Source organism: Eubalaena glacialis, chromosome 2, assembly GCF_028564815.1.
Source record: "Eubalaena glacialis isolate mEubGla1 chromosome 2, mEubGla1.1.hap2.+ XY, whole genome shotgun sequence".
NCBI lineage: Eukaryota > Metazoa > Chordata > Mammalia > Artiodactyla > Balaenidae > Eubalaena > Eubalaena glacialis.
Genome location: NC_083717.1, coordinates 77,873,145 through 77,884,828, shown reverse-complemented (window position 1 = coordinate 77,884,828; position 11,684 = coordinate 77,873,145). Strand labels below are relative to the sequence as shown.

General features: G+C 44.0%; 1 protein-coding gene and 1 long non-coding RNA gene across 3 annotated transcripts in view; one reads left to right on the top strand and one right to left on the bottom strand.

Moving 5' to 3' along the window:
* LOC133084135 (uncharacterized) overlaps positions 1–995 on the bottom strand; it is a 67,842-nt gene extending 66,847 nt beyond the window's left edge. For both annotated transcript variants that reach the window (XR_009699391.1, XR_009699390.1), the window contains exon 1: positions 948–995. This is a non-coding gene — a long non-coding RNA (uncharacterized LOC133084135). The remainder of the gene's footprint in view (positions 1–947) is intronic.
* A 187-nt stretch (positions 996–1,182) lies between these two features.
* On the top strand, positions 1,183–8,567 carry POLR2M (RNA polymerase II subunit M). The gene is made up of 4 exons (XM_061180282.1): positions 1,183–1,381; positions 3,112–3,759; positions 6,212–6,416; positions 8,185–8,567. The coding sequence occupies exons 1-4, from the start codon at positions 1,269–1,271 to the stop codon at positions 8,329–8,331; spliced, it is 1,113 nt and encodes a 370-aa protein (XP_061036265.1). The 5' UTR covers positions 1,183–1,268; the 3' UTR covers positions 8,332–8,567.
* The last annotated feature ends 3,117 nt before the right edge of the window (positions 8,568–11,684 follow it).

Here is an 11,684-nt window from a genome sequence, read left to right as displayed (position 1 = left end):
AGAAGGGGGAGACTGGTGTTGGAGGTTATAGGGTCTTTCAAACCTCCCAGTGGATGTCTGTTATGACTATAGCATGCTTCCCACTATTTTCTTTGGGACACAGCTCTCCTTGCTGAACTATAAAGAGAAGGTAAGAGCTAGGTGTGATGCTTATTATACTGCTTTCTTCAACAGCCTAAAGAACTTTCTCACAATTTGGAAGGAGATTTTCAAATTGGTGTGGTAGAAAGAGCACCTGGGCATTTGTGTCTAAAATCTGATGTTCTCACTTAATAGTTTTGTGCCCTGGGAAAACTTCAGGTTTTGTGCCTGTTTTTCTATAGGCAAAATAGGGAACTGTGAAAGAGAGGTTCTCCACTGGCTTGTACAGCACCTCCCACCCCCATCACCTCTTGTGGGGCTTTGCAATCGTGTGTGTGTGTGTGTGTGTGTGTGTGTGTGTGTCGGGGAGGGTTGCGTTTTAATCGTGTGTGTGTGTGTGCGCGCGCGCGCGCGCGTGTCGGGGAGGGGTGCGTTTTGTATTGTTACGAGGACTCAGGAGTGCCAAAGCAACTAGTGGGCAGAAGCGAGACACCAAATATCTTGCAATGCCTGAGGCAGTCCCGCAAACGAAGAAAAGTCCTGCCCCAACTGCCACAGAACCCCACTGAGAAACGCTCATGGTCCCTAAGGGTCCTTCCAACTTTAACATTTGAGGGCTTCACTAAGCCTTGCACTTGGAAGGCCACGCCATAGGCCAGGGCCTCCCGTGCCCGGCACATCCCCCAACCTCACCAACTGCTAACCAACTCATCACTCAGGCTTCCACATGTATTTCACTTCTCGGAGATACCTTCCCTGGTGCCTGTGGCCGTCTTATAATTCTATTTTTTGACTGTTACTTGATTAATGTCTGTCCCCCTCCCCCACTCGGTCGACTCCTTAAGGGCAGGGCCCAGAGCACTCACCTAATACTTTCTGAATATAACAGGCGGAGAGCGGATGCACAGGGGAAGAACAAACGACTCGAAAGCGCGCCCCGCCGGCGCGTGACGTCACCCTGCAACTTCCGTTCCTTCCCGCCCCTCCGGCCACCCCTCCTCCCTGTCCGTGTTTGTTTCCGGCGTTTCAATAAAGCTCGATTCGGCTAGAAGAAGACTGTTCTTCCGGGAAAATGGCGACTCCCGCTCGTTCGCCCGAGTCCCCGCCGGCCGCGGATCCGGCGCCAGCAGCAGGGGCTGCCGAGGACGCCGAGTGCCCGCCGCTTCGCCAGCCTCAGCCCCCGCAGAATGTTCTCGCTGCCCCGCGGCTTCGAGCCCCAAGCTCCCGAGGACTTGGGGCAGCGGAGTTTGGCGGAGCTGCGGGAGATGTTGAAGCGCCAGGAGAGACTTTTGCGCAACGTGTAAGCTTGGGTCCCGCCGAGTCACCGCCGGGCTCCTCGGGTTCAAGCTCCCTGGGACGCGTCCCTCCCCGCCCCCACCCCGATCCCGTCCCTGGAAGGTGACCTTGCCTCAGTCAGGTCCATTCCAGGCGCACGGGCGAGTGGCCGGCCTACGGTCGCAGAGCCGACCGCGTCCAGCCAGGCGCGGGGCGCCTGTGGGGATGGCCTCCTAGAGTTTCAGCTCGTCATCTGCTCCTCGTTGGTTTTACTCAGCTCCTGTGTCGGTTCTCCGAAGGAGGGGGATCTGTATCCCAAATCCTTTCTCCCCCACTACTCCCCAATAGTGCCCCAAACATCTAGTCAGTTTCATCTGTAGATCCTATTTTTACAGAAACTGTAGGAAATGGGAAGAGTGGGATAAAAGAGTTGTTTTATTAGGCAAAGAAAGTTTGACTCCCATTCAGCTGGTAGACTTAATGGATTTTAGCAGAGGATCGGTATAATGAAAATGATTTTTTAGGAAGCTGATTTTAGCAGGTCGGTGCAGGATAGTTTGAAGGAATAAGAGGCAGAAGAGAGTAGGAGGATATTTTCAGAGAGGTTCCCAATAGGGGGGTTGTAAGAAAGTGAACTAGAAGGGTAGTTGTGGGATTGGGAAAACTTCATCAGGTGTAGGATAATTTGAATATGTAGTCGACAGAGATGGCTGAAGTTTCCAGCCTGTATGGAGCACCATTAATAAAAATAGGAATGTTGGGGGAGGGGAATAGGTCTGAGATTGATTTACCAGAGCTGAGTTGATGGAAGAGTTAATTCTATCTGATTAAAAGCTGGAGAAGTGGTCAGGAGGCTCAAAAGAGAGAGAGAGAAGGTTGGGAAAACATAGGCATCACAACTGGAGACGGATGTTAAGTTAGAATTGGGGGAATGAATGTAGTGTCATAAAGAATAGGGGGCCTTAGATGTAACCTTCCCTTCCCATTTTATTGTATGGCTGAAGAAAAGGAAATCAGAAAAGGAACTTCTGCCACTTAGCAAAAGGGGCAAATGATCACTTGGGGGGCTTCTTACAACTATTCTGACTTTGTGAGAATGGGATTTTAATCTATAGTAGTGAGTTAACTTTTTGGTCTTAGGACCCCTTTTACTGTTAAGACTTAGCATCCTGAAGAGCTCTTGTGTGTCATATCTACTCATATTTATCATTGTCTTAGGAATTACAAGTGAGAATCTTTAAAACACAAGAATACACAAGCACACACATTCTATTAGCCATCAGAGCAATGATATCATCCATATCATGTGGCCTCTGGCAAACTCCCCTGTACTCATGGTAAGAAAATGAGAGTGAAAATGGCAAATAGTATCTTAGTGTTATTATTAAAATAGTTTTGATCTTGCAGATCCATCCACCTCCCCTCCCCACGAAGGTCTTGGAGATCACACTTTTAAAAACTGATGATTTGGGGGATGTCTTATATTAGTATCATGCTTAAAATACTTTTGCAGAAATTCTAATTAGATGAGACAAATGAGGCATATTCCCTATTCTTCCTGCAGCCCCTTCTTTTTGGGGGGTATTTGGATAATGATTCTCTTATTTCATTCCTGTTTTGGGGCAGTTGGAAATTGGATTTTTGACTTAAAAGACTGATTCTTCTCCCTTTGAGAATAATGCTTTTTTGTCTGTATATCTCAAGTTTAAAAACACGGCTGTCTCTAATGTATACCTGTTCTTTTCCTTTTGCCAGAAAATTCATTTGCAAATTGCCCGACAAAGGTAAAAAGATCTTAGACTCCGTCGCCAAACTGAAAGCTGCCATTGCAGAACGTGAAGAAGTTAGAGGAAGAAGTGAACTCTTTCATCCCGTTAGTTTAGACTGTAAGGAGAGGCAAAAAGCGATTACAGTTGTTGATGGGGACACAGATAAGGCCCAGAATTCTGACCAGATACTTGATACTTCATCACCAGTTCCTGGCTGTTCCTCTGTAGCTAACATCACGTCATCTCAGACAACCTCACTACAACAGGGACTGGCACATCCGACTCTCAGAGGCGATGCTGAGGCCCCTGAGGCTGAACACACAGTGAGCGAACGCCCAGCTTCCAGTATCAGAACTGCCACGCCTTCCTCATCTGCAGCTAGTGAGCCCCTCACTCAGCATCCTGCTTCAAGTCAAGCGGAGGATCATCCTAGCAGCTCGGACAACCTGTTTATTGACAGATTACAAAGGATCACCATTGCAGACCCCGTTGAACACCACTCAGAAGAAAACCAGAGTCCTGAGAACTTGGCTGGCCTTTGGAGTGGGCTGCAGAAGAAGCCTCATTACATGGAAGTGCTAGAAATGCGAGCCAAAAACCCCGTGCCCCTACAGCATAAATTTAAAACCAATGTGTAAGTACCATCAGAAGCAGGCTTGTCACAGGAGCATAATGTCTGTTAAACTCAAAAAACTGGGAGAATGCTTTAAGGTCAGTGGACTTGGTGTGAGAACTGCTTGTACGTGGGAATGAGGGTGTTGTGGAAACAGGGAAACTAGCCTGGCTGGAGTGGAGGATTCCTGTTGAAAAATGCTTTAGTTTTTTTAGCCAAATAATTGAAAAGGTCTTCAATGGCAGATGGAGTGTTAAATTTCAGGAGACTTCGGCAATGTATCATATTAAACATGGAATTAGAGAATTTATTACAGTTTTTTCCAGAACCATTTTCTGGTATGTAGTTCCCCCTTTGACTAGACTGTAAGCTAAAGGGAAAACAATTGCAGGAGCTGATAGCCTTTCTCAGTAAAAAATACTTGTGTGCTCACTATATGTAAGCAGCAGATGCTGTGGCCATACAAGAGTAAAGATTCTGCTCCTTATGGAGTTTACGACCTAGATGAGGACTCGAGGCTTACACACTTGGAAGAACGTTGAACTGTATAATAATTTTAGGAGGAAGGGAGCTGAGAAGGGGTTAAAAAAACTGAAAACAGATTTGGGCAGGAGGAGCAAATGAACCCTGCTTCTAAGGTCCTTGTCATAGTTTTGTGTCTGAGATCTTCAGAAAAACAAAAGCTCTTTGCAAAGAGTATTATTTATTTATATGCAAATATAACATTCAAATCAGGGAGTGGATTTATAAGAATGTAACATCAGATACAAAGTCTAACCACTACTGCCTTTCTTTGAAAAACTGAAAGCCTATATAGGTAAAAATACCTAAAACCAATTATTTTATTATAGAGACTTTAAAGTTTAGTCCTATTTTACCATTCATTTTTATAACCTCAAAACTATTTCTTCTGCATAGAAAACCAGAATTATGTTACATTAATTTTTAGTTAGGAATAAAAAGTAATCGTTGATTAAGTAGTTGGTCATCTTGTGCGTGGTGAGGTATCTTTCCTCTCTTCTAGGGAGGCAGAAGACCAGAAGCATCATCTAGTCCATATATACAACAGAGAATACACTGATCCTGGTTCTGTATTATGGTCATTTAGCTGGAAGTGGGAGCAGAGTAAGGGAGTATCAATGAGGGTTCCCAAGGGAAGTTTACGAGAGACAGAGACAGAGGTGCAGTTATCAGAACAGGCTGGGCCTTGGTGAGTCAGGCTGTAGACAAATGGAGGTTGGGAGGTGGGATGAGGGTGTCCTTTGGCTTCTTTTCTACTCTTCCTTTGGCCTCCTACATGCTCTTCTGGATGCTGGAGGCTGCCCGTCATCTACTTCTAGTCCAAGTCTTCCCAGAACTTCAGATTTGCGTAGCTGTGAAACCCGACCATGTGGGGGTGATCTGTGGCACCTTAGGTTTATCATGTACAAAGTAGAACTCATTTCTTCCCAAACTACTTTCTCCCATATTCCCTAAGTCAGTAGTGCCACCACCTTCTTTCTTTCCCTCCTTCCCATATCTGCTAGCCATGGAACCTCACAGTATATTTCCTGGACCTTCATCTCTAATCATTCTTATGTTCATCCTTTCTCCTGCCAAAGTGAAGACTCTCATCGCTCTCTTGGGCTATAGTTGTGGTCTGTCTTGGCCTAGTCTTAACTCTACCAGTCCGTCCTCTCCACTGCTGCCAGAGTGCAGTTTGTAAAATGTAAACCTGAACCTGTTACATAGAACAGAAGTCTTCACTGTGGACTGGACCCAGCCTACTCCCCCAGCTGTATCTATCTTGCTGCCTTTTCCATTCCCTCCACTTCCTGTGCTTCCTGTGCTTCCTGTGCTTCCTGTGTGCTGCAGCCCTGTCACTCCTCACTCCCTGCTGGGACGCCATCAGGGATCCCATCATTTACATGCCGAATTCTTATTATTCTGAGACTCCTCAAACTGCACTCTTTTGAAGCGCTTCTGACAACCACCCTGTCTCCCATTACAACTGGCCGTTGCCGCCTTTTTGTTCCAGTGTACCATGTGTGGGCCTGTGTCATAGCACCTGTGATATTATACTGCACTGAAACTGTTTACAAGTTTATTTCCCTCTGCTGGACAGTAAGCCCCTTTGCAAATGTTTTTGAATGAAGAAAATGAAAACAGACTTCCGCTCAAGTATAAGCTTTGAAGAGAGAAGGGAAAGGCAAAGAGTCTATCTAAACCTACTGTCTGTTAGAGCAACACGTTGTTAAATTACTTGCCAAAAAGGTGCCAATTTAAATATTTCTGTTTTTGAGGTAAATATGTTAAAAAAAAAAAAAGAACGTTTTATCTACACATGTAAATAGTGGTAAAGGGCTTACTATTACTTTTGTAGAAGCATTAACTGCCAAGGTTAAAGGCCACTTTTGTGTGTATGAATGTTGCAAATGTGTGTCTATGAAAAGGAAGTAGTCTGGTGGTGTAACGTAAGTGTTGCGTCCTTCAGATTACCTTCACATCAACGTGATTCGTTGAGTCCTTGTCAGAGGAGGGGGTCTCCTGTCTCCTCAGAAGAGAGACGGCGCAGGGACAGGAAGCATCTCGATGACATCACAGCAGCCCGGCTTCTGCCACTCCACCACATGCCTACACAGCTGCTCTCCACAGAGGAGTCGCTGGCACTTCAGAAACAGCAGAAACAGAGTTATGAGGTATTTAGGATATGACTTGTTTCTTGTCTGCATGTTGGATGCTGCTTGAGTAAGTCAGAATTTACTCCAGGTGGTTCAGGGAGAGCGGGATCTAGTAGAAGGGATTAGGTGCTAGAGACATGGTCAGCTGATGCCATCAGGTCTCAGATGTGTGCCTCTAGCTTGCAGAGTCTCAAGTTTGCTGGAACTGCAGGGAACAGCTGGAGATGATCACAGCTACCTGTGACATCAAGGTGGTATTTGCCAGGAAATGTGGGGAGACTACTGCAAAATTTCACATCTCTGAAAGCCCAGGCTGTAGGTAGCAGTAGTATCGCTTCTTGGTCTTCCACCTTAAAAAACCTATGCGAGAGCTTGTCAGTGGTGCAATCTAACTGGAACCCTGCTAAGAGAATCAGGGAAGTGCGGTTTCCAAGCTCCTTCAATACAGGGAGAGCAGGAGAGGGATGGGGAGGTAGTGGTGTGTTAGGAACAGACAGTTGGGGGCGGACATGCAGGCCTGCAGGCCCTTGTGAAGACTGAAGCATCTTCTACTTGTGGTCACTTAATTTTGGATAGCACTTTCTTCAAAGATCTGTGTGTTCTGCATGGAACTTTAAATATGTATGTTGACAGTTTGGGTATAAAATAATGGGATGGGAGAAAATTAAGTGTGAGGACCATTGGGAGGAAAGAAAGGGTCTGATAGATAGTAATAATTTGAGCCTCCAGAAAAACAGCAGCCAAACCTAGTTTTGCTTAGGTAGATTTTAATTGGGTACTATACGTCAGTTACTACAAAATTAGGTTGTTATTCTGCCTTGGCTTTTCATAAAAGCTCCGTTGGCATGGATTGGGATTTTCAAGGCGGTCCTTTTTAAAAGCCAGTTTTCTTCCTCTCAGTGCATTCAAGTTATTGCCTAGTTGTAACTAAGCATTGAGGAATTATTTTTTAAGTTGTCTATTTGATCCTAAATGCCTGTCCGAAGTTATTTTTAGGTTGAATTAAACCATTCAGTTTGGAATTGGTTTCCTTGGTAGTAGAAGTTCCACTTCAGTCCCACCTACCTGTGCTATCCATGGCCTTAGGGGAGGGACATAAACAAGTTCCAGTGGTTTGTGGGGGCAGCCTGAGAAAAGTGAAGAGCCAGAGTAGGAATGAGCGTTGCCACCTGCCATCAGTCAGTGACAGTGTCCTTGCATGTATAGAAGCACATTGCCAATGTCTAAGATTTACTTAGACTTTTTACTGCATAGTACTTTTCATGGGAGTTAATTTGGAGAGGGATAATCAGTTTTTAGTATTCTTTGATTTTCATTGTGGCATCGAAATGTAACTCTCAAGCCTGGAAGCCATGATTTAATCTAGGAAATAAGATTCTTCCAGTTGGAGGATCAGTACAGCATTAGTGATTTTTGACATTTGATAACTCAGGTTGTTCTTCAGGGTTGTATATACACATGCACGTGCCCACATACTTGAAAATGTTTTCATGTTTATAACTGTCGTAGTGCTAAGCTGATTCCTCAGTTTCTCACGTAGAGGTGGATATTTCAGTGCACATTGTTTATCAGTGGAAGTCTGTCACCACCACTATAGCAGGCTAGTAGTAGTTCTCCCCAGCCCTGCCATGTGGTGTCTGTGGTAGGCACAGTCAGAGTGCGGTAGAGAACACTGACTGGGCTGGAATGCCCCTTTATTTCCGGTTGTGTTCCAATGACTTCCCATTGAAAAATTGTAGGGAAAAGGTGTGAGTGTGTAATTTTTGCTTCATTTTTTGTTTTAAAGGAGATGCAAGCCAAGCTCGCAGCACAAAAATTAGCTGAAAGACTGAATATTAAAATGCAGAGCTATAATCCAGAAGGGGAGTCTTCGAGGAAATACCGAGAAGTAAAGGATGAAGGCGATGATCAGTCCTCCGATGATGAATTCTGAAGATGGGCATTTGGATCTTCTCCTAAATCTCTGCCTGTTGAGATCTCATTATCTTACATCAGACTTTCTAACAAGTATCAAGATCAGTGTCAGACATTGTTGAGAGAAAGAATTTTGTCAAGTTACAACAAGGAAGCTATAAAAACAGCCCACTTTCAGAAGTTAACTTTCATGTGCTTGAAAAGTTTAATATTTGAATATTGTGTTTAATCACATTATATTAAACTTTTGCAGTATGTTGTGTGTTGGTCTGATATTTTAGTATATAGTAGAGCACATTTTTTTCTCTAAGCCAAATGAAAGCAGGTGATTAACTGCTTTTTTCTTTATACTTACCTCTACCAAATAGCGTTTATTACATGTCTTTCAGTGAATTATTTAGTTGTCCCAGGCATCACCTAAAATGCATTACGAAAATATAGTTCTCTCCTTTTTTGAGTAATGAAGGGAGCAATCTAGAGAATTTTGTGCATGTTGCATGGGGCTGTTACAGTATTGGATGTGAAATACCAAGGAAGACACTCATAGAAAATGCTTAAAATGTTTGTTTCCTTCTGTCTTCCCTTAGGAAAAATGTTTTCTTTCTTCTGATTAGGAATAAGGGGTACTTTTAGTTGATGCTGGAGGGTGGATGGTCTTTCTAGGTGACCAGATTTGTCTGGAGTAACATGAAGAACAGGAAAAGTCTAAGATGATTGATGTACGTGAAGGGAGTAGCTGTTCGTAGGCCTAGCCTGAATTGACTTCATTGTTCTAACAGATGATAGGTTCAGTTTGATAAGAAAACCAAAAATTTTTTTAAAGCTACCATTGGTTTGTTATCAATATATTGCTTTTTTCCCCCCCAAAAGAGGGTTATGTATGCTGCAGAAACCTCAATCTCATATATATATGTAATCTTAAAGGACTATGGTTGTCTCCAGAGAAATTAACACATATGGTATCAAAGTTTTCTTTGTCTAATATGTTGGCGCCTTTAAACAGTGTTGAAAGAATAAAATATTAATTAGAGCAACTTCAAGATGCTAATAGTGATGTTTTACTGGTGCTTAATTAAATGTAACTTAACTTTAAAGGAGACTTTTCGTTTATGAAATTTGATCAAGAATACATTTAGGCAGATGTACGAGTGATAGGAAGGGCTCAGTTCTATGTCACGTCCTTCCAGGAACGGCTACTGCTTTCCATCTCCCTTTTGCCCTCCTCCCAACAAAAAGCAAATGTAGAAATATGCTGAGCAAACAATTCCATTATTTTTAGTTTTTAAAACTAATTGTAAATGATTTCACATCCTAAAGTTATTTGATGCTCCTTCTTTATAGAATGAATACATGTTATTTCTGGAAAGCTGGATCATGGGAGGGCTCACATGCACATACACACAGTCTCCCTGTAGTCCTACCACCGAGAGGGGGCCTCTGTTAACATTTGGGTACGTGTACATATGCATACTTTTCTATGCATAGCTATACATTTCTATTTTCAATAATACAACCATACACTGGTTAACAGTCTGCTCTATACACTGTAAACATTTTCACATACTAAATATGTTGCATTTTAGATAGCAGCAGAATATTCCATTTTATGGGTGTACCGTAACTTTTAAAATCAACTTGTTGATATGTGAGGAAAACTGAGGCATAGCAGTAGGTTTCCACATCTAGCCAGGGAAGGAATCGGGCCTCAAACTCAAGCCGTCATCCAACCCCAAAGCCAATGCTCTTCAACAATGAATGTTTATCCTGAGAACGGCCCCCAGAAGACAAAATGATATCAACAAACTGACCAGAGAGAAACCAAGATGGCAGAGTAGAAGGACGTGCTCTCACTCCCTCTTGCAAGAACACCAGAATCACAACTAGCTGCTGGACAATCATCGACAGGAAGACACTGGAACTCACCAAAAAAGATCCCCCACATCCAAAGACAAAGGAGAAGCCACAATGAGACGGTAGGAGGGGTGCAATCACAGTAAAATCAAATCCCATAACTGCTGGGTGGGTGACTCACAGACTGGAGAACACTTACACCACAGAAGTCCACCCACTGGAGTGACGGTTCTGAGCCCCACGTCAGGCTTCCCAACCTGGGGGTCTGGCAACGGGTGCAGGAATTCCTAGAGAATCAGACTTTGAAGCCTAGTGGGAATTGATTGCAGGACTTCAACAGGACTGGGGGAAACAGAGACTCCACTCTTGGAGGGCACACACAAAGTAGTGTGCACATGGGGACCCAGGGGAAGGAGCAGTGACCCCAGGGGAGACTGAACCAGACCTACCTGCTAGTGTTGGAGGGTCTCCTGCAGAGGCGGGGGGTGGCTGTGGCTCACCGTGGGGACAAGGACACTGGCAGCAGAAGTTCTGGGAAGTACTCCTTGGCGTGAGCCCACCCAGAGTCTGCCATTAGCCCCACCAAAGAGCCCAAGTAGGCTCCAGTGTTGGGTCGCCTCAGGCCAAACAACCAACAGGGAGGGAACCCAGCCCCACCCATCAACAGTCAAGTGGATTAAAGTTTTACTGAGTTCTGCCCTCCTGAGCAACATTCAGCTCTACCACCACCAGTCCCTCCCATCAAGCCTCTTAGTTAGCCTCATCCACCAGAGGGCAGACAGCAGAAGCAAGAAGAACTACAATCCTGCAGCCTGGGGAACAAAAACCACATTCACAGAAAGATAGACAAGATGAAAAGGCAGAGGGCTATGTACCAGATGAAGGAACAAGATAAAACCCCAGAAAAACAACTAAATGAAGTGGAGATAGGCAACCTTCCAGAAAAAGAATTCAGAATAATGATAGTGAAGATGATCCAGGACCTCGGAAAAAGAATGGAGGCAAAGATCGAGAAGATGCAAGAAATGTTTAACAAAGGCCTAGAAGAATTAAAGAACAAACAAACAGAGATGAACAATACAATAACTGAAATGAAAACTACACTAGAAGGAATCAATAGCAGAATAACTGAGGCAGAAGAATGGATAAGTGACCTGGAAGACAGAATGGTGGAATTCACTGCTGCAGAACAGAATAAAGAAAAAAGAATGAAAAGAAATGAAGACAGCCTAAGAGACCTCTGGGACAACATTAAACGCAACAACATTCGCATTATAGGGGTCCCAGAAGGAGAAGAGAGAGAGAAAGGACCAGAGAAAATATTTGAAGAGATATAGTCGAAAACTTCCCTAACATGGGAAAGGAAATAGCCACCCAAGTCCAGGAAGCGCAGAGAGTCCCATACAGGATAAACCCAAGGAGAAACAGGCCGAGATGCATAGTTATCAAATTGGCAAAAATTAAGGACAAAGAAAAATTATTGAAAGCAGCAAGGGAAAAATGAAAAACAACATACAAGGG

Coding starts and splice junctions, on each gene's coding strand:
- POLR2M (XM_061180282.1), top strand. CDS start 1,269: ATGTTCTCGCTGCCCCGCGGCTTCGAGCCCCAAGCTCCCGAGGACTTG. Junction 1,382..3,111: donor GAGAGACTTTTGCGCAACGT/GTAAGCTTGGGT, acceptor TCCTTTTGCCAG/AAAATTCATTTGCAAATTGC. Junction 3,760..6,211: donor CATAAATTTAAAACCAATGT/GTAAGTACCATC, acceptor TGCGTCCTTCAG/ATTACCTTCACATCAACGTG.